At 38.9% G+C, this 21,445-nt stretch overlaps 3 protein-coding genes and 1 long non-coding RNA gene across 8 annotated transcripts; 2 read left to right on the forward strand and 2 right to left on the reverse strand.

Annotated features, from left to right (window-relative positions):
- Positions 1-995: 995 nt before the first annotated feature.
- LOC113462459 lies at positions 996-8,335 on the reverse strand. Of its 3 annotated transcripts, none has more exons than XR_005512931.1 (4): positions 7,644-7,996; positions 5,357-5,440; positions 3,046-3,317; positions 996-1,396 (listed from the first exon to the last, which is right to left on the reverse strand). It is a non-coding gene; the product is annotated as an uncharacterized LOC113462459 (long non-coding RNA). The 3 variants fall into 3 exon arrangements; XR_003384828.2 differs by lacking the exon at positions 996-1,396 and adding an exon at positions 8,003-8,335 and having other exon boundaries at positions 2,989-3,317; positions 7,644-7,928; XR_005512930.1 differs by lacking the exon at positions 996-1,396 and having other exon boundaries at positions 2,989-3,317.
- On the forward strand, positions 1,406-5,844 carry LOC103703040 (bidirectional sugar transporter SWEET3b). 3 transcript variants are annotated; one of them, XM_026802941.2, is made up of 6 exons: positions 1,411-2,982; positions 3,064-3,100; positions 3,181-3,403; positions 4,256-4,417; positions 5,312-5,431; positions 5,520-5,844. In XM_026802941.2, the coding sequence occupies exons 1-6, from the start codon at positions 2,946-2,948 to the stop codon at positions 5,688-5,690; spliced, it is 750 nt and encodes a 249-aa protein (XP_026658742.2). In that variant the 5' UTR covers positions 1,411-2,945; the 3' UTR covers positions 5,691-5,844. The 3 variants fall into 3 exon arrangements, with proteins under 3 accessions (XP_026658741.2, XP_026658740.2, XP_026658742.2); XM_026802939.2 differs by lacking the exon at positions 3,064-3,100 and having other exon boundaries at positions 1,409-2,982; XM_026802940.2 differs by lacking the exons at positions 3,064-3,100; positions 5,312-5,431 and having other exon boundaries at positions 1,406-2,982.
- A 1,122-nt stretch (positions 8,336-9,457) lies between the features above and the next one.
- Positions 9,458-15,347, reverse strand: LOC103702952 (rhodanese-like domain-containing protein 4, chloroplastic). Its single transcript, XM_008785608.4, has 8 exons — positions 14,530-15,347; positions 12,882-12,984; positions 12,695-12,781; positions 12,404-12,478; positions 12,237-12,311; positions 12,063-12,143; positions 10,325-10,576; positions 9,458-9,828 (listed from the first exon to the last, which is right to left on the reverse strand). The coding sequence occupies exons 1-8, from the start codon at positions 15,177-15,179 to the stop codon at positions 9,781-9,783; spliced, it is 1,371 nt and encodes a 456-aa protein (XP_008783830.2). The 5' UTR covers positions 15,180-15,347; the 3' UTR covers positions 9,458-9,780.
- A 127-nt stretch (positions 15,348-15,474) lies between these two features.
- Positions 15,475-21,421, forward strand: LOC103702954. Its single transcript, XM_008785611.4, has 4 exons — positions 15,475-17,843; positions 17,942-20,427; positions 20,540-20,788; positions 20,989-21,421. The coding sequence occupies exons 2-4, from the start codon at positions 20,062-20,064 to the stop codon at positions 21,391-21,393; spliced, it is 1,020 nt and encodes a 339-aa protein (XP_008783833.1). The 5' UTR covers positions 15,475-17,843; positions 17,942-20,061; the 3' UTR covers positions 21,394-21,421.
- Positions 21,422-21,445: the final 24 nt, after the last annotated feature.

The raw sequence follows: 21,445 nt of genomic DNA on the forward strand, positions 1-21,445 counted from the left end.
GGCCTTCGCCGGAGTGGTGCGCCTCCCAACGAGCAAAAAAAATCCATTAGCGGTAAGGGCTCGTCATGCTTGCTTTGCAAAAGTAACTGTTCTTCAATTGTCGTGCACATTATGATTATTAAAATAGCTAGGATGACGAGGTATGCTTTTCTTTTTTTAAAAAAAAAATCATGCATTAATATCATAATTTTACCGACAAGGTTGCAATAATTCAGAAAGATAATCTCCCTTCCAAATCATTCCATGTGTCTTTCGATGAAGCAATCTGCAAGATCGTTACCCTCTCGATCACGACGCATATTTGTTATTTGTCTAACATTATTGAGACAAAGTTCAAGTGACTCCAGTGCGAACGAAAACACCAAATAACAGTAGCATATCCAAAGAGGCTATGCTATCATAACCAAATTTGCAAAAACGCTCTCAAGATTCACTTAGTTTGGGAAGAAATATCACCTTTGGGCAATGGGTGATCAACAGGAAAGTGGTCTCCTGCAGAGTGGAACATATTTGAAAGTTGTTTTCCGCACAAAGATATCACTGTTCATTGCTCGTTGTGAGCTAAGAATAAGACTGGATAATGATTGCGGAATTCCGCCCTCCTGCACCCCAACAAATCGATAGCAAGTTGGCTAAAACAAGTAGCCCATAAAGGAGCAAATCCCTCATGCAGTGTAAGAATCGATGCCTGTCTTCCTTCAAAAAAGAAAGGCCCTGATGCCATGATTACCCTTCTTTCATGAGATTACTGGTCTATGGTTTTGAACATACATGAGAATACTTGATCAACCCATGAATGGAACATCCAAAACGTACACCTCACTGTATGTGGAGGCCATGCCGCAAGGGATCCATATGTTTGTTAATGAATGTGGAGTTGGATGATGCAAGAAGTGGGCGTATCAAGTACTTATTCTTTATTATATGCGTCCTGCCATACTCACAATGACTACCAACCAAGCATTAGTGGTTTCCATCCCCTTAGCTTATTGTAAATCACTTATCTTAAATTAGTGGCATGATGTGGATCCAAATGAAGTGCTTATTGGCTCCTTTCTGGAGCTTTAAAGAGCCTGAGAAGTGTTGTCTCGCACCTCCATGTTGAAAAGATAAAGATCATACAAACAACCACAAAAATTAATGGGAGTGTTTTGATTCATAAGGCTCATCATGGAAACTGGTTTGATTAGTTAAATAAGCACAAGAGGTTGGCTGAATCCAACTCGTGCATGGACAAAACCATCAATATGCTACGAGCCCCACAAAGGCGCAGGCACCCCTTTCGTCACGTCGGCCCCACCCGAGCCTGCCATAGATATTTGTGACATGCACAAGATAGTATCTCTGGTTATCCACATTTTGCAAGTCTTTAGTTGTATGATGTTGAACACCTGAGCTGAAACATGGCAATAGAATAACCGGTGGGCCAGAAGCTGAGTGGGAACCAAATAGTAATCACGAGGGAAAAGCATACATAAACTTTTGACATAATAAAACTGAGTAGTTTACAATTTTGAAGATCTCTTTAAAACACCAATATTTAGATATAATCGCATCCTATCAGGGGGGGCAGAAACTTTTATCAGCCAAGAGATGGATCATAATTTTGTGGCTATTCAGCACATCCACCGCATTAACTCATTTTTCCACGTGAATTTAGCAAAAATTAACCTTATGATTTTTAAAACCATTGATATCTTTATTGCATTTTATTTATCTATGTTTTCAGTAGTGATTACAATGTTGTCGATATGGTATTGTGTAATATGTAGTTTTGACATTCTGACAACTATTACCCATAATCCTCAATCAAGTTTTACCTTGAAAGGTGCGAAAATAAGCAGGCATATTCTCCTAATGGTCCTCTAAGAAAAGTTATCCATGAGATGGGTGGACTATTAATTCATGGCTTGCCAACTTCCACAACTCCACCCAAGAGGCCACCTTTTGTTTTGAGATAACGAATCTAAAAACTTATTAGGTCACCACCAACCAATTGTCTCGTGTAGGATCTCAGCACAAAGTTGATGATAGCTCAGATATTTGGGAGTGAGATGAAGTAAAACTATCAAAGTTAGGAACGATGGGCATCAGGCACAAGAGTCATGATAGAATAAAGTAACCAGAGTTTGGTTGCTCGCATGGATTTGATGGGGTACCAGGGGCAACATAGGAACAATTCTGGGATCAACTCCTTTTTTCAATGGTTCTCTCCATCATCAACCAAAAATAAATAAAGTCTCACCTTTGCATATGAAAACCTTGATCACTCACCTAAAGAGCTTACCTCATAAGCATGCCTAACAATACCCAGCCAAGGCCCACAACCACTAAAACGGGGCCGTATGGACTGTATGGAATATAATTCACTCTCTTGAGATCCACAAGAGGAGTATTCTAATAGATTAGGTTCCACCAATGAAAGTCCCTTCTCCAGTCATCCAAGAACCAAGTGTCACTAGCAGGGAATAAAAAGGTTGCATGGTTCTCCCAGGAGATACTTGTTACTCAAGTGGAGTTGATTAGTGGAAGTCATATGCAACAGGTTCCAATCACTACAGAACCCAAACACTAAGAGGAATACACTATGTTTTGTGCGTTCTCCAGCATATTTTTGTCAGCTCTAAAAGCCTATTTAACCTTGTACGATTTAAAATGAATAGGCCAGTAAGTGGAACTCCAACTAAACTAAAAGATGCTAATGGTAAAAGCAGACCATCTGATGCCTGTCTCAACAAATACAGTCATGCACTGATGATTTACCTGTCCATTATACTTCCAAAGGAGTTTATTATTCTAGTTGTGACCATTATAAATAGTCCTTGCATAATGCAAACCAATGTCATGCGACATTGGCAGAATCATCTCTCTCGCTGGCTCTCAGAACCTTTTCATCTCCAACACAAGCGTCCTCCAAACCTATTCTTCTTCTTTTTTTAAAAAAAATGGGAGACACCATGCATGTGGTAGTAGGAATAATGGGTATCTTCTCTTCCATTTTATTTTGATCAAGAGAGTTAACAACACCATGTTCTAGCGGCTTACCTCCCATTGGTTTTGCAGGGAATGCAGCTTCTCTGCTCCTTTATGCAGCACCCATGTACTCAGATGTATCTCACTTTCCTAAATAAAATAGCAATTCAACACTGCTACTAAAGACCTTTCATGTTCTGTTTTCAGATTAACTTTTCAGAGGGTAATAAGGAAGAGGAGCACAGAAGAGTTTTCATGCATCCCATACATCACTGCTTTGCTGAATTGCCTTTTATATACTTGGTATGGTCTGCCGATAGTAAGCCGTGGATGGGAGAACTTTCCTGTCATCACCATTAATGGATTAGGGATACTACTTGAAACCTCATTCATATTCATATATAGATGGTTTGCAGTGCCAGAACAAAAGGCGAGTTATACTGCTTCTTTTGTATCCTTCTATTATGTTCTTCTAAGTAGTTAATTTGTTCATGGATGTTTGATGTTCATACTACATGTTTTTCTACCTTAGGTGCCAGAAAAATATGGAGGAAGATAGTCGCCTCCAATTTTGCCAAATATTTGATACCTAATTAACTGATGTATTAGATATTTTATTGTTTGTGTGAATATACTTAGTGCTTGTTTTCTTGCAGTTTAAATTATACACCTTTAGATTAACAGATATAATAAATCCATGATTTACAGGGCATTCACCATCTAGCTGTCATCAAATGTGAGAAAAGGAGATACATATGTTTGCAGTTTGTCTTCCAAAGAGTATCAAGATAGTTACACCAAACTATAGTTAATTGTGAATAATGATAACAATTTGTACATGTAAAAGCATATATGCATAAATGCATGTTCATAAAAGTGGCCTACACTGTACAAAATGTTTCTAAAAGAAATAAAGAAACATCCCATATTAATTTTTACCTATGCGAGTAAAATTGCTTCTGCAATAAAATGACCAGCAAATTTAACGAAGTGTCCTTCATAGAAATTTCTCTTGCGGTGTTAGAATAGGTATTCACATGTTCATCTTGACTAACCATTTGCTCAGAACTAGCTATATTTACATTAAATGTTACTTCTTGTTTCCTTTTTCATGCATGTGTAATATTGTTTATCATCTTAGTTTGTACCTGCCAATGCCAGAGTATCTGTTTGTTAGTGCTACCATGAGATATAAGGTATACCCAAACTATTGTAGGCCAGTATGTCTTTTACTTATCACTATTGACACTGATTGCTTGTTAATTTTTGTTATATGGTGCAGAAATTTGTTTCTTTGATGGTGATGCCAGTGATAGTATTATTCACTACGACTGCACTTGTCTCAAGCTTTGTGTTACAGAATCACCACCATCGAAAAGTGTTTGTTGGAAGCATTGGATTAGTGGCCTCCATATTCATGTATGGTTCTCCACTAGTAGCAATGGTGTGTTTTCTTTCCCATATATTTGTATGCGCTTAGTCTTCATCTTAACTAGCCTATGAGCATTTAAAAATTAAGTAGACAGTTTTTGCCAATGCTTAATGAACATTTCCCTTATTTTTGTCAGTACAACCAATTTGAACAACATTTATAAAGAATTCATGTTAAATGTCTAATATGATCTTATTTTATCAAAAATATAGTTCAGCCATGTAGGTGCTTTTGCTAAACTTTACTGACTGAAGTCCGTTCATCTTCTAGATTGCTCACTACTGTTCAGATGACCAGCTGAAATGATGAACTCTCCTCAAAAAAAAAGGCAGCATCTTTTAGGGTCCAGTATTTGTGTCTATCTTGGTTATTTTTACATGAGTAGTTCCTTTCCTGATGGCATCTCAGTTTCTTGGTAACCATAGGTTTTGTCTCAGCCAAGATGGTAGGCACACATGACAAGCAAGAAATCATTAAACTCTTCTCAAGAAATACTCAGTCTGGAGTCTGGACCAAAGCTGCTTACCATTTTCTGAATGGATTATCATCTTGCATTAACTATAAAGTCTCTTAATAAGCATGGATTAAGTCAAATTAGAAATAGCTCTAACTTTTTATCATTTATTGTGGTGAAGTGCATAAACTAATGACAGAGAAACATTGGAAGCAACTACTTAGGGAGATATATGCATCAACATGATATCACAGGAGCTTGCATGTTTGCACAGAGATATTTTCCTACATTTGTGGCGATCAAAAAAGGATATACAATTTAGGCCAATGCTTCCTTTTATACTTCCTATTTTATATTATTATCTTTGCTCCAATTCATGTAGATCCAGGCACAATTATTTAACTTGAAATGCCAAAATCATTTAAGAACAACTTGCTTATCTTCAATTGTAGAAGCAAGTCATAAAGACCAAAAGCGTGGAGTTCATGCCCTTCTACCTATCATTCTTCTCCTTCCTTTCCAGTTGTCTATGGATGACATATGGATTGTTAGGACAGGATTTTTTACTTGCGGTCGGTAACCTGAAACCATAATACCTTGATATAAGAAATCAAGCATCAAGCTTTTCATGTCAACTAAGCTTTGAAATTTTTGTTGCAGGCACCTAATCTCTTGGGCAGCCCGATTGGCCTCCTTCAACTGGTACTATATGGCATGTACAGAAAAAGCAATAAAGCTCCCACAGAAGCAAACAAAAAGGATTTGGAAAAGGATGGAGCAAAATTTACAACGCAACAACAAGAGGTTAATGAAAAAAAAATTGACAATTGAAAAAAGAACTTACATCCTTTTTCCACCTAAATATGCATGGTCCTGTGTAACGTATAGCACATTAGAACAAATAACATGAGCTAGATGGATATGGCTATGGCACCTCAAAATAAATCTTAATAACATTTACAAGTGTTTTGCTGTTCTTTCACTATTTCACAATCTTTCAAAGTTGAGAACCTGTATACTTTATAGAGAAGAGATGTCCATGCTCTAACGGCAAAGCTGAAATTTGTTGATGATGAAGACATAGTAATACTATAGCCCCTGCCATCAATTTAATACACATCCAGTAGCCAATTGATAGTCTTCTCCAAAAAGGAGCCAAACTTGGTTTCAAAACATACTGCACCCACCTACTACTTTTGTTGGCCCGAATAACCAGTATCTCAATAACCCCAAAGCACAATGGTCAAAATGAGAAACAAATTGAGTATATTCCAGAGTACAAGACTAGGCCATTGATCAGAACTAAATAAGAAGAAAACCAGAGCTATTTTCTCTCTCCTGAAAAGGTGGATTGGCATCATTTGTGAGATTTAACTGGCACAGGATAGAGTAGTCAGACCTTAATCGGAAGATATGCTTGTCTGGTAGGGGCGGACGAGAAAAACCTGCATATGTAAAGGACATAGAAGAAGTAGACCTTAACTAAAAAGGTTTGCCCCATACCTATGGAGCTTTACGGATTAAAATATCAGCTCTCAAAGAGCTGGTCTTCAATTTCACACCAAAGCAGCCTTAAGCAAGAGAAATCCTAAAGAGCAAGTGATTGACGAGGAGGCATAGCTTATTCATTCTGCACTTAAGCATGTGCACCATCCAAAGTTCCTCTAAACTTCGAAAAAGACTAGCCACTTAGAAAACTAGATAAAATATGATATTGGAAATTGCCTTCATCCCTGAAACATATAGATAGGCCAAAAGGTTGAAAAAAACAGTTCCTAACCCCAAAATGACATAGGTCCAAGCTAGAAGTCCAAGCTCAATGGGCATTTCAACAGACCAAAGAAGTCCTTTGATAAATGCCTGGTATGTATATAGCGGCCATCAACTAGTTCAAGATCATAGCAATTTTATTCATGGAGACAGTGCTGCAAATTAAAGTGTTCTAAGTGGAAAATAATTTGGAAATCTCCATCAGCCCATATGTCATGGGAGTGGTTAACTAACCGAGAAGAATAACATTTCACGTTCACTTAGCTTAAAAAAATAAACAAATTCATCTTTCAAAAGCAGCGTTCACTTATTTGCAACATAAACCACAAATGAAAATTGTAACCAATCATTAATGTAGTATAAAAATGCAAAATGACTAGTGATAATATCTCATTTCGAAAACCAATTCAATTCCATTACAAAAGCAGATCTGAAGATCCATATTTGGCGTATTCTACAAAAACATGACTGGTGCACCTATTTATAATATTAATGAAAAGAACTAATGGTGCAATAGAATTAATAAATTCCTGTTAATAAGATTGAGAGATCAGCTTCAACCATCATTTCACCCATAGGAATCATTTGTATGATCCGATCGCTTATTTTATTCATGAATTGATGTTATGAATGGCATTTCCATTGTACATTTTTCTGTCAAATGTATTCTCATGTACAGAAGGAAAGATCTCCAGAGTCCCTAAGCTCGTATATAGGACCACTAAAGCCCCTGAGTATATAAGACCAACCAGAGTCCCTAAGCTATCCGACGTGGGATCATTCCTCAACACATAGATTGCTACACATCATCTCAGATAACTAAAGCGGAATAATTTATTGAAATAAAATCAGAAAGTACATCAGTAACACAGGTACAATAAACACTTGCATGGAGAATAAAACCAATGCGGTTTAGATTCAAGCAACCAGTCCAATCCATGAATCTTGCAAAGCAACGTACCCAATTGAAAGCATGACAATGTTAAATCTAAAAAAGAAGGTTATAAGCCAAACCAAGAAGATCGAGGAAGTTGTCAAATCACGAACAGCAATTGGATCTCATTCTTTGCCCATATCTCCTCCAAAATAATCTGTTCAACATATCCGGAATTAACCTGAACTTCCGACAGCAGACTGCCTCCTCCACGATCTTGAGGATACGCTGGTTTACAAGGATGTCGCCAATCTTGGAATACGCGTCCGATGACGCCGCCATCCAAGGGATTAATGGTTGATCGGAGATGGGTTCTCTCCTCTTGTTGTCGCAGAGAACTAGGTTCTTGGCGACCGATAAGAGGACTGATGATATAAGAGGGGAGGCGAGATGAGTTCTTGGATGGGTCAGTCGAAGTATAAAAGAGAAACGTACATACCTAAGAAGAGAAGGGGGGTTTGGGAAGCTGCAAACCCTGCGGATATTTTTAGACCGCCTCTTCGTTTCGGAGAGAGATTACCGTTTTCTTGACGGCGTAACGGGTCTTTCCGCCGTTCAAATATCCAAAGCGGTAGGCCGCCTAGGAGCAGCATGATGAGATTCCGCAACCCATTTTCTAAGACAAAAGAGATTCCGTGAACCCAAGCACGCAAATTGGCCCGCGCGCTCCATAACTTTGAGCTTGGTTCGCAAAAAGTATTTTTCTTCCTAAAAATATAATTTCTACAAAACAAATTTCTAACAAGAAAATATCCAAAAAAATACTTTTGACATATTTAGTTGATCAGAAGAAAATGACAAATTTTCAAAATGCTTATGTTTGGTTGACCATCCACTTTCTTGAAAAAATTATGTATAATTCCTATTATACCCTTAATAAAAATTAGATTTTTAATGCCTCTTTAATGCTTCTTTAATGCTGAAAGGCCTTTTTGAGAAAAAATAAAAATGAAGTGATTCCCGCATCACGGAAAAGTAATTTTTCTTTCCATGTTTCTCATGGAAAAAACTTTTCCATGAAATGTGGGAATCATATTTTCGTGGAAATACAACTTTCTCGTCTCTCTCCTTTGAAAACTCCAACCAAACAAGAGGCATCTCATTAATTTTCCATTGACCACACTTTCTTCCATTCTTTTTTCATGAACCAAACAAGCCCTATATATTTAACAAGAACATTAATTATCGGTTTTGCAAGAAAAGACCAGATTCTTTTTTTTTTCATGACAGTATGCATTTAAGAGATTCTGATTAATCTTAATCCTGGATCGAAGTAAAAATAGGGGCGATATCTTAAAAAAATATGTTTCACTGATTCAAAATATATATCTTGGATGTTCTGCAAAGATGCGTTGGCATTTTGTAAATATGTATCATCCATCCTGTATTTAAATCCAAGCACAGAAGCATCTACAGAACTTTAAACATTTAATGCTCTGCCAAAAAAAAGTGCAATCTTTTCATGCAAAAGTTCACCTAAAGATGCGAGAATTGAATGAGGCATGGTTCAATAGCAATGCTAAAAGAATTGGAGAAAAAGAAACTTGAATTATCAAGGATTTTTCCTCTTCCATTCTCAAGTTACCAAATTCTTTCCCATGTTTTTATTTTTCTTTTTAAGTTTTTGTGTTAGGCAGTCTTAATCTGTTCAGGAAATAATCATGAAATGCAGATTAATGTTGCCACCTCTTTTTGGTAGTTGAGATGTTCTGCTTTTTCAACTTTTGTTAATTCTTGCAGTACTCGCTCTCAAAATGCTTCATCTGCCTTTTGGGCTACATGTTGGAGCATTACCCCCCTTCTTTTTTATCTCAAAGTTCAAAATTATGTCTAATTCAGTGATACATATCAAACCATCAGAGTCGCAATACACTGTAATCACTCTGACCGGCACTTGATCGATACTCAGTAGAAATATCTGATGAATTAAATAGTCGATTACAAAGTAAATCAGCAAAGCAATCCCATGCACATACTTGAGATTTCTTGCCACTTGTCCCTACATATACCAAAAAGGGAGAAAAGCGGACAGTACCAGCACAGACTGCTAGACAAACAATAGAAATATGCAGGAGGGCCTCAATTTATTCTATTTTACAAAGTTTGAGACATCATACGATGCGATCCTTCTCTGGTATGCTGCTGAATGTCATCGAGCTCAGCAATGGAATGCAAGACAAAAGAAGACCGTGAATTCCACAATATGCAGTGTAGCCTCTAAGGCGGTGAAGGAGAAGGTGAAGATGGAGGTTTGAAATCTGGATACTGCACGCATAAATGAGATGCAGAAAATGTAAGTCATAATGCCAACCAATTAATCACTGAACTACTTCTGATTAAACAATCAGAAAGCTAGCAGCATATCTGCATTTTTTTTTCAAATTCTGCAATCATCTTAGGAAACAACTCCAATCACCAGTACATGATTCTATTCTTTCTTTCTTTCTTTATGTTGTATAAATTTCTAAGAAATTACAAAAATAAGATGCCTGGCAATTTTTTCAGTCCCAGTGCTTTCCTTCATACTTTTTTTCTTTTAAATTCCAACTTCACATTCTGAGTGGTTATTTAGATTTCTAATCACCCTCCATGAGTGAATTAGGTTTATCTAATTTCCTTTTTAACACCTTCAAATATAATTTTGTGAACTAACTCTTACACGAGGATGCATAAAACATTTCACTTTTTGTTGAATATGTGGAAATGAGTATGATTAAAAGTGTGCAAGGAAATGAAGTAACATGTAAGGATTGAGATTTACATATGGGTAAGGCGAAAGAGGTCTCGGCATTACTGGAACTGATTCTTCCCTAACTTCTTCTATGGGAACTGAGTTGACTGTTGGCGAAGGTTCAGTTGAGGCTGCTTCTTTCATCTCGGCTTTTGTTCCTGGAACAGCATCACCTTTTTGAACTGGAATGGAAGATGTAGAAGTATCTGGATTTCCTTCTACTGGTGCTGGTAGACCAGCCTTCACAGTAGTAGGTACCGGTAGAAGAGCCCTGCCAATCATCTATTATCCAAGAGAAGGCATATATTATTCACCATCACATATGAGCAGCAACTCTCATTTTCTGAATTTAGGGAGCCTTTTAGCTTATAACCTTGAAAAGCATCCAGCAATCTCAATCCAAAATCAGTCTTATGTTTATCATTCTTACAGAATGTCTAGGATATTACATTTAAAACTCTGGAAGGGTTCTGAACATTTTATTCCTGTTGATTCATAGAAAATGACATGGTTTTTAAAATCACACCTTGTGCCCATATTAGTCAAAAGATAGTATGGTCTACAACACCATTCTATGCCAAGTATTAGCTGCAGTTGTATGTAAAGTTATTTAAACCATTAGCAAGCTTGGAAGACATATTTTTCTTTTTATTGAGGCTATCACGCAGGAAAACGTACATATTTTCTTCTATAGACTATTTTGGATAGCCGGCGATAATGCATGTTTTGAACCTAATTACATATCCATTGCTTAGATAAAATCAATAACTCTGTTGTCTAAACATAACAAATAAAAACATAACTTGTTTTACCATATTACTAACAACAAAGGAAACTATATCAAATAAATTAAGGAAAATATCCATTACAATAAGAACATCGCAATAATGTTCAGTTCTTTAAGCTGTAACTTTATTTTGCACTCATCCCTATTGATAATTATTCTGTCCTGTTCCCAACAATGCTAATGATGCCTTAGCATTATATGTATCATATCGTAAGAGAACCATGAGGATGGTACTTGTTCTGTGACATTGACAGATATACTCACTTTTTCTTTGGTTACAGCAAGGTCTGGAAAGTTGTTCTTAGAAAATGCAGAGAGGAAAAATTAGCTCAAGCAAGCAATTAGCAGCTTCAGTTAAGGTTTAAATTTCTAAGAATTTAACAATATATATGTCTTTTAACTTCTCATTAAGAAAAAAAAGAGCGCCGAACCATTAAAAAATCAAAAGTTTTTTCCTATTTCCGAATATGGAATGCAAGAAAATCAACTGTTTTCTTGATTATTTTTTCATCTATTTAAAACCATCTTATTATAAGTATATTTCCCCCCATGTAAACAGAATGATACATATAATATTAAGAGACGTAAGGGATCAAGGAGAGCACAAAGCATACATATGCCTTAGATATTTGTTGTAATTTTTCATTATATTTTCCCAAATATCAATGTTGTATGTACCTTTTATATGGCCTGAAAGGAAATACAAATCTATATATGTTTGCACATAGCTAGAAATCAAGACCTACTGAGACTCCATAATGACTTCAATAATACAGACTTACAAAGAAGTTTGTCTTTTTTGAGATTGACATAGAAATACTTTCCCTTTTTTTACTTCCAGCTCATCAGTGTAGCATACAAAAAAAGTTATGCATATTCATGAGTCGGTCCTTGCATGTGGAAAACCATGTCACAATTTTTTTTCCCGCAGTTTGCTTAAATGTAATCCAAAATGCTTCTAATATTCAAGATGGTATGTACCTTTATCTCATCAACAAGCTCTTTGGGAGCAACTTTGGTGTTCAAGAACTCATCAGCTTGTTGGAGAGTTACCCTTCGGTCCTGTCAGTGGAACAAACAAACATAAAATACCATCTGCTTGAGTTCATTCTTAATTTTTAAAAGAGGAAAGATTGGCAACTGTAAGATACTAACTTCTGCAAACAAGAGTTTCTTGGTAACAAACTGAATAAGAGCAGCAGACCCTAAAAGCTGGAGTACTGTTTCTATCTGCAGCAAAAAAAATATGTTATAACTGTGCACAATCTTATAGGAAGATTTCTCCTAAGAACAAGCACAATGTAGTAGAAAATACAACATACCTCTGTAATGGCAAATAGACCTATCCCGGTAGCAGCTGCTATTCCAAGAGTAACAGGCAGACTGTCTGAACTCTCCTGCACATTGCAATATAAGCATCCATATTTTTCAGAATTTTAAATTGCAAGTTCTGCATCTTTCTGTTTCAACTGCTAGTATAAATGTATATTGAAGAAAAAGGCAAGATTCATATTATTAAAAGAAAAAAGGGATGACAAAAGAAATTTGGTGCATGGACAAATTATTCAAACTGGAAACATACCCATTATAAAAGTGCAAGTTAGCCAACTTACCCCAAGTGCACTACTAACTGTATCCCTTAAATCACCAAAATCAACATTCAGTGCCTTCTTAGGAGGTGACCATGGAAGTCCACTGTTCTGCAATGGAGAAATTTGCACTAGTAAAATTATTAATGTAACATATCGATAAAAGTTGTAATTATTCACTAAATAAATTATAGAAAAAGGAAACAATGACCATCCATCCTCGAGTTCCCTCTGCACCATCTCTTATTGCATAAGCAGCCTTGAACCCATTAGCTGTAACCAGTTCCGCAACCAGTTCAGAATTACCATCAAACCTGGCCTTGTTCAAATATTCATAAGGTCATTTTTAGTTTTAGAAACATTAGCAATTAAAGTACACAGAAGCAAGGGATTTTTTGTCGTATATTTAGTAATAACGACAGTTGCACAAATGGTCTAGGAAACAAAGGGTAGCTTACTATTGTTGATATGCAGACAGTGCACCAAACAAGATGATTATTTCACTGCAAATTTTGACTAGAAGGGTGATCCACCTTCTAATTTCAACTTTGTTCAATCAACTAATGGTGCCAAGGCTGAAGGTCTAGTTCTTCGCTACAAATTAGTACAATTTCGCCAACAGAGAAAGAAGATCTTATCCTTTAATAACGAATTGTTTCACAGGGAACAGGAAGATTGGTAATATACACCTTTATCCGTTATTTCCATGAGAAAATGGCATTGTGTCTGTAGAGAACCCTACTAAAATGGCCAAGAAAGTTTTCAATGAATCTATGCTTTAAGTATGTAGAAGCAGTGTATATCTTTGTAAGAGGTGTGCTGCTTAACTTCAGCAAGGGCAAAAGAGTTAAAAGTCACCTGATTTTGCATGGCTACAGTACATGCATTCTATGCATCATAGCTGCATCTTAGATTGCAGAGTCTACAGAGAATACAATTTTCTGCTTTTGGTTTTGGTCCATTTAGACTACATACATCCAGGGACTGACTGCCCGCAAGATTCTAGGCAATTTTCTACTCTGTCAAATGGTACAGGACTTCTCCTCTCATTGTTAAAACAAAGTTCATGACATCTTTCAGTTTTGCACAACCCAACTTGATGAATATCTCCTCACCTTCAGGTGAATAACTTGTGCATTAGTAGATATGCAATTAGGAGGACCCAGTTCCGGTTAGTTTTGACCCAGTTCCAAATGGGACCATAACAAAATCCAACATGGACTCTGTAACCATCATGTCTGTACCTCATCTCTGGCCTAATCCAGTTTTTAGGCAGGTAATATATTATCAAGATTCTGGATCCCATAACCCAATCAGGTCAGTCCAACGTTATGCGAGAACCTTAAGTGAATTAGCTATATGAATCCCTTGACCCTTGCTACATGGGCTACCTAATAGATGCATATCAAATATCAAGTCAAGTTATTTAGTCACGTTTCATGTTCTTCAAATGTTAGGGATATAAGGTTGAGGTCTTGAGAATGCTTCAAACTAATGCAGAGTACCATGTCAAGGATTTTTCTACATAAAACATTGTATCCTCCGTCTTTGTTCTGCAGGCATCTGATATGATGACTTTATTACATTCTATCAGGCAGCTGCTGCTGGCTTATGGGAACTACTCTAAATCCTGTGTCTAAATAATGAAAAAACTACTAAAGTCGGTAATTCCATTTTCTTAAAACCATGCCAAACACGCACAGAAACAATGAAGAATCGTTCTAAACAATTCTATCTCTGTAACACTAATAAATTTAACAAGTATAGAATCTTAAGGAAGAGCCATGGCAGCATTCTTGGATAATAAAATAGGAACTGAATCAGTTGCGACCAAACAGCAAGCAAGTTTGTGATCTTACTTGTCAAGAACGAACAATGTGGTATTCGCAGGGTCCTTAAATTTCAAAGCCAGCTTCTTCAAGAACCCCGGCTTGTCATTTCCTCTATACATGATCGAAACCGCCTTCTTCTTCAAACCCCGGACATCCGGGCTGCCCACCTCCTTAAAATCCCTCCCTTCTCTTATATCAAGCAGCTGAGCATCCACATCATCCGATAGCTTCGCGTAAGCAGTCCTCGCAGACTCCACCCCCCAAGGCTTCGGCTTCTGCAAAATCCACGACAGAACCAGCGGCACCGCCAGCACCGCAACTCCTCCGCCGACAACCAGAGGATTCGCCGCCCCAAATTTTACGATCCCATCAAGAAACTGGCCGATATCAAAACTGGCGGAGCCTCCGAAAGAGAAGTCGGTCTGGCCCAGAGCTTCCTCGTAGGTCAGGGCCTTGGCCAGGCCGCCGGCGCACGGTGCCGCGGAGAGAGCGGCTAAACCCCCGGCAAAACCACGGGAGAGAAGCTCGGACGAGGGAAAGGGTGGGTGGGCATCGGAGGTGGAAGGCCTCGCGAGTCTAAACGGGAAGAGCTTTTTGGGTTCTGCTTTCCTGTCTGAAGAGATGACGGTCTTGTGGAGCGAGACTGGTGTTAGGCCTGCAGCGTTGAGGACCTCCATGGCATAATTCCTCGCTGGCGTTGAGAATTTTGGAGAGGATTTGGAAGAGGGAATTCAGGAAATCGATGGGAACGCATCGGTTTCCATAGAGATTGATATGTTTTGGAGAGAACTCCTTTTTTACTCTCTTTCGAAAGCTCCAGACCTGAGAGATCGGGAAGAGGAAAGGATCGTGCGTTGGATGGTGGAGAATAGCCGCCTTGGTTTCCGGGTGGGAGAAGGGGATGGGATGGCGTGGAAAGAGACATGGGAGGGCTGCCAATGGTGGCCCGCCAAGTGGACGTTTGAGGATGAGATGGTGGTGGACTTTCTTCCGCGTGGCTTTCGTGCGGATGGAAATGCTTGAGGATGGTTTGATGTGGAGTCTCCGCTGCGGCGTTTTGCGCAGGATTTTTAATTTGGCCGAGGCTCTGAGCTTAGGAATTAGGGTGGTGGAGCGGTACGTACTGCAGTCTCCCTGCTAGTACACGGGTAAGTCTCATGGATAGCTTGGTTTTTACTTTTTATTTAAAATTTTTATTATAATATTTTCATGACTGATTTTTTTTTGGATTCTATTAATGGCTCTAAATCGAAGCCTCTGGCAAAAAAAAAAATAATTTTACTGTTGAATTAAGAATTTTTGGAGGTATATATTTAGTTTCACATCGATTATTCGGTGAATAAATCCTACATACTTATACAGAAATAAGAAACGTAAAAAATATCTTTCCACTAATTTTTTTTGATCTTGTTATAAATAGTATTAAAGCAGATTTAACCGATAACCTATGTGGACTAGAAAATATGCACCATATCTTAAAAGCACGAGATGCATTCTAAAAAAAGCAATCTAATGTTACTGAAAAGAAAAAATTTAAGCAAATATTATGCTAGAAATATTTGTTTCTTCCATTTAAGGCTTCATGCTTGTGCACAACATAATGAATGCTCAAACACTCAGTGCATTTTTGTATGACCAACGGGAAGAGAAACTATAGCTTGTCTACCTTCGTGAGAGTTATTTGTTCGTACTTTGATTCGTTGGTTATTTGGGATAGGTACATGTACAACCGTAAAAAATGGATACACCATGAATTGTACTAGGGAATCCAATGCCAACGAATCAAATCCCTTGGTTGTCGCGCATCGTACAAGGTGCCAAATAAATTATTCAGGAACACGCAATCTAACGCAAATCAGGATTGGCTGCAATTGTAGCCATTTGCAAGAAAGGACATCTTGAATTAAGAATCTCTGGAGGCATATAACTAGTTCCACATCAATTATTCGCTGAATAAATCCTGCATACTTATACAGAAATAAGAAATGTAAAAAAATCTTTCGGCTATTTTTTTTTGATCTTATTATAAATGGTATCAGAGCAGATCCAACCGATAACCTATGTAAACTAAAAAATATGCACCATGTCTTAAGAGCACAAGATGCATTTTAAAAAAAGTAATAGAATTTTACTGAAAGGAAAAAATCTAAGCAAATGTTATGTTAGAAATATTTGTTTCTTCCATTGAGGCTTTCATGCTTGTGCACAATATCATGAATGCTCAAACACTCGGTCATTTTTGTATGACCGATGGGGAGAGAAACTATAGCTTGTCTACCTTTGTGAGAGTTTTTTGTTCGTACTTTGATTCGTTGGTTATTTGGGATAGGTATATGTACAACTGTAAAAAATGGATGCATCATGAGTTGTACTAGGAAATCCAATGCTAACGAATCAAATCTCTTGGTTGTCGCACATCGTACAAGGTGCCAAATAAATCTCTTGGATTAGGGTTGGCTGCAATTGTAGCCATTCGCAAGAAAGGACATCTTGATGAGCAAATCTCACAGCACCTAATCATGTCTCATTTACCAAGCCACTAGAGTTTTTTGAACTTAAGATTGTTGTAATTTAGTCAAAAAGAAGATGTGATAGAAAGGCTGATCGATGAAAAGGAGCACTAATGAATAGAGAAGCAGAATATTGTGATGCTTGGCCTATCCACAAAGATGCAACGTTGAAATAATTCAATACGGGATGTACTCCACAAAGATGCAAAGGTGAAATAATTCAATGCCAGTTGTACTCCCCAAAGATGCAAAGGTGAAATAATTCAATACCAGATGTAGTGCTCCTCCCATTGCTATAAAGCTACCAACGTAGATTGAGGCAATCCAAGGAGCGAGAGAAGCCTTTCCATTGTTGCCTCTATCGGCATGGCTTCCCTACAACTAAAGAGGCCTATCCAGGAATCCATTCCAGTGGCAAACTGGCAACATGATGAGCACGCAACTGCTCAAAAACACCAGGAGGCAGATGCCAAGCAAGTAGCGACTGCGAAGACTAAGAAACACCTGACTCATGCGTTCTTCTCCCCTGAATCAGAACCAGTGCCGCCTCCTGGGAAGACAAAAGAGAAAGGAAAGAAAGAAGCAATCAGGCAGCTGAGGAGCAATAAACTTCCGACTGATGCGTTCATCTCCCTTGAGTCAGGACCTTATAAGTTCGTCTCCCTTGAGTCAGAACAACTGCCACACATCCCAATCAAGTCCATGAAAGCTGAGCATAAGATTAAGGACGAGAAGGAGAAGAAGAAGAAGAAGAAGAAGAAGAGCAAGAGCAAGGATGATACCAGCAGCAGCAGCAGCAGTGAAAGTGAGGATGATGTTTGCAGCAAGAAGGTATGAGTGTTCGGCAGATTCTGAAATATATTTTCTCATGTAATATGTGGTGACTGTTCTCAATGACTCTGATTTTTTGTTTGTCTATTGGATTGCAGAAGGGAGGGAAGGAGAAGAAGCGTAAGTAGAGATAAAGTGGTCCAGTATTGTAGTATGGAGAATGAAAGCCCAATGCCAGAGGACTGCATGATATGCAACTCCTCTTACCAAGGATATGCATGCTTATAGTATCTTCACTACATGCATTCGACTATATATGAAAATCTCCAATGATACGGTGTGCCATTTGACAGTGTTTTTTTTTTTCCTCTTTTGAAGTGGTTAAGGGGAGGGTGAAAACTCCCAACCGATTATTAAAAGGTTATAAAAAAATACAAGAGAAGGAGAGATTCAGATAGAGAAGAAGATGGAGGAGAGATACAGATAATGTAGAAGAGGAAGGAGAGTTGAGGGGAGGAGAGATTAAAGAGCGTATATAGTTACAGATCACTCTCCAGACTCTATCAAACTCTTCCTAGATATGGGATTACAGAGAACAGAATCCCTAAACAAACCAATAGCAGACTTTAAAACCGATGGTGAGGAAGAGGATTTGTAAATAAAAATATGACACTCCAGCGGGGACAGCGACCGCAAGCTGGTCACAAGCTAAAAGGAGTGGTTTTTATTCATAAGATCCCATGCAAGTATGGATTTCTGCTTGAGTAATAGATGGAAGGTAGATGTTTGCTAATCAAGTCATAATGCGTAAATTTAGCCTTTTTCCTGAGAGAGAAGGGGAGGTCGAGCCACCCAATTTATTGAATATGTGAAAGATATATGTACATAAGAGTCAAAATGAGACATATGGAATGTACAATGTGAAGGTAGGAGGGGAATAGGTAACAGGGAGTGAGAAAAAGTAGATGAAACAACAAGCAATATGATGAGGAGAAGATCTCACTCGGCTGATTCTTCAGAGACATCTGATAAAATTTAGCCAATCAATATGTTAATGTACCAAAGAAAGGCGGTTAAGATGTTCGTATTAATCTGAACCTACGTAGAGTTAGGACTTTAATCAATATGTTTATTCCTTGAAGGTAAAAGATATGGGTTCCATTCTTATTAGCATGAATTAAGTCCAGCGAAGATCTTCTCATATCCTATATATTTTTATGTTTTGACAAGGGGAAGCTTTAATTTTGCCATCATAGATCACCTCTAAAATGGACATAGCATGAGCCATGCCCAAACTTATTATGAAGATTGCTCGTCCCTGCATCATGCATGCTTTGGATAATTTGGAGAATTTCCAATAGTTCATGGATGACTTAAACCAGCTAATTGGAATTTCTTAAGACAGATACTTTGAAAAAAATTATTTACTCAAAGGTTAACAAGAAGATAGAAATGAAATTAAGGGATGCAACATGCAACTACCAACCGCTGAGTTGGTAAAATAGGTGACAGTGATCTGGGATAGGTCCTGCACTCATCTCGATCTCGGCCAACATCCTGCGAGAGAGGAGGGAATGAAACAACTAGAAAGACCAAGCTGAGAGAATGAAAAAATAATACCTGAAATGGCTCACATTAGGCCTTGCGTGTGTAGGATGTGAACAAGTGAATGGTACATGGCTGGTCATGGAATGGATTAGCATGAGTAACGTGCAATTCTATAAGTCTCGTTTATTGGTTGTAAATTTAACTGGCCACGAATTCGAGTGATCGCTAAATTGTTGGGAGCTGGAAAAATTCCTGCACTTTGGGAGCTAAGGAACGTCCAATGTGATTGCTGATGTAGCACAATAACCGTCAGTTTAAGCATGTTTAAACCCAACTGCCTACCTGATAAGCATTTGTAACAAACCACGCTTATCCGGTAACTCTTTTTAAAGAAGTCTCAAGTTAATCCAATCTTCCAGAAGATAGAAGATCAGGAACTGGTAGCTTGAGGAAGTTCTCCCATTGGCCACTGAAGATGATGATGCTGTTACAAACCAAACAGCAAAGCTGCGAATTTGCTCAACTGCGGGAGCCCCATTCGCGAAGCCACGCGGCGATACCCCGCCGCTTCCCTACGCAAACAACCGCTCCATCTGCCACGTCCCCCGCCCCTATATTTCTCTCACTTCTCGCCACCTTCTCCATCTCTATCCCCTAATTCCGCCAGAGCAAAAGAAAGAAAGTAATATATCCGGCCAAACCCCAAGGTTTCAGCCAGTGGAATCCCGGCATGGTGAAGCTCGCCACGGCTCGAGAGAGCCGGACGTACGGCCCTCGCCCGGCCCGCAACCGGTGGGAGTACATCAACGCCGGCCTCTACATCTTCGCCGCCATCCTCCTCGTCGGCGGCTTCATGGCGCAGCTCTCCCCGACCCGACTCAGCGCCAAGTCAGGGCTCGCGGTCGTCCTCATCGGGCTTGTCCTGGTCACCTTGGTGAACGCCCACGATCTCGTCGCCCACATGGCCGGCATCGACTACTGCTTCGCCTTAATGGAGTTCGATATCCAGTTAGCTCTCGTGGAGTTCGCCGTCCCCCTGGTGAACATTGTGGGATCCATCCTCACCTTCATCGGCGTTCTCTTCTTCCTCATTCAGGTTCTGTGTTCGATCTTTTGAACCGCTAGAAGCACTTTGCGTCATGAAATCTATCTACTGATGATGTCATGCAAACTCACCAAGAGTTGTTATGATGTGATGGGTATTGCAGGCAGAGAGAGGACATAGTTACAGGCTAGAAAAACATGCTTTGAACACATTGATCGCTGGGCCCGCGTGCTGGGCCCTCGGTTCGATCCACAATGTGTGCCAGATCTACGAGAGATCTGGTGGCCACGTCCAGATCCTGCAAAAGACCGTCCAGGTTCCCTTCCTCGTAGGAAGCTTGCTCTTCTTGGTGGGCGGTGTTGTCAATAGGAATGATATCTACGGCTCAATACATACCAACTTTAAGATTCTGGTGAGTTCTCCATTGAATTCAGTAATATTGGATCCCTTTTTTTCTCATCTCCATTACATTGAATGTATTAGCTTATCGAGCAGCCAGCCGCATAAGTTCATAGAAAGCTCGATGGCCGAAGTTCTTATAAAGTCGAAATCTGTGGGCTATAAGATTATTCTCAGCATGATACTAGCTTCGGTTTGTATAATTCTATGCAGGGAAGGAGTTGGGTTTGGTTGTCTCTATCTGGAAGCTTGCTGTTTTTGGTTGGGGGGCTACTGAATTTGTTGAAGGTTTTCAAGATGCAGCAGATGGATAGGATGGGTCTTGAGAAGCTTCGAGGTGGGGCACAGCAGAGGTTAGGGAGAGAGAGGGAGGGTCAGGTTCCCCTCATCTTGGAAAATAGTAGGAGAAGGAAGCTTGATGAGGACGAGCGAGCAGTGTCAAGGAAGCAGAGAGAGGAAGTGAGACAAGTGCTCGAAGACAGGAGGAGAAGGGAGCAGAGCAAGGAAGGGATGCAAGTTTCTGAAGACAGTAGAAGGACGCCGAGTGAGGAAGTGAGGAGGGTGCCAGCTCCCAGTCCCACACCATACAAGGATGTTCTGGTTGGCAGCCGATCTTAGAGAATTCTTAGGTTTTAATCAGTTTAATCAGTTTAATCAGTTTTGCTTGTCA

Source organism: Phoenix dactylifera, chromosome 8, assembly GCF_009389715.1.
Source record: "Phoenix dactylifera cultivar Barhee BC4 chromosome 8, palm_55x_up_171113_PBpolish2nd_filt_p, whole genome shotgun sequence".
Taxonomy (NCBI): Eukaryota; Viridiplantae; Streptophyta; class Magnoliopsida; order Arecales; family Arecaceae; genus Phoenix; species Phoenix dactylifera.

Excerpts from the sequence above, each read along its gene's own strand:
- LOC103703040 (XM_026802939.2), top strand. The coding sequence starts at position 2,840 with ATGTCATGCGACATTGGCAGAATCATCTCTCTCGCTGGCTCTCAGAAC. Across the intron at positions 3,404-4,255 it reads TTGCAGTGCCAGAACAAAAG|AAATTTGTTTCTTTGATGGT; the intron begins GCGAGTTATACT and ends TATATGGTGCAG. Across the intron at positions 5,432-5,519 it reads GACAGGATTTTTTACTTGCG|GCACCTAATCTCTTGGGCAG; the intron begins GTCGGTAACCTG and ends TTTTTGTTGCAG.
- LOC103702952 (XM_008785608.4), bottom strand. The coding sequence starts at position 15,179 with ATGGAGGTCCTCAACGCTGCAGGCCTAACACCAGTCTCGCTCCACAAG. Across the intron at positions 12,985-14,529 it reads ACATTGTTCGTTCTTGACAA|GTTTGATGGTAATTCTGAAC; the intron begins GTAAGATCACAA and ends GAACAAGGCCAG. Across the intron at positions 9,829-10,324 it reads CTCTTTCGCCTTACCCATAT|TATCCAGATTTCAAACCTCC; the intron begins GTAAATCTCAAT and ends TTATGCGTGCAG.
- LOC103702954 (XM_008785611.4), top strand. The coding sequence starts at position 20,062 with ATGGTGAAGCTCGCCACGGCTCGAGAGAGCCGGACGTACGGCCCTCGC. Across the intron at positions 20,428-20,539 it reads TTCTCTTCTTCCTCATTCAG|GCAGAGAGAGGACATAGTTA; the intron begins GTTCTGTGTTCG and ends TGGGTATTGCAG. Across the intron at positions 20,789-20,988 it reads ATACCAACTTTAAGATTCTG|GGAAGGAGTTGGGTTTGGTT; the intron begins GTGAGTTCTCCA and ends AATTCTATGCAG.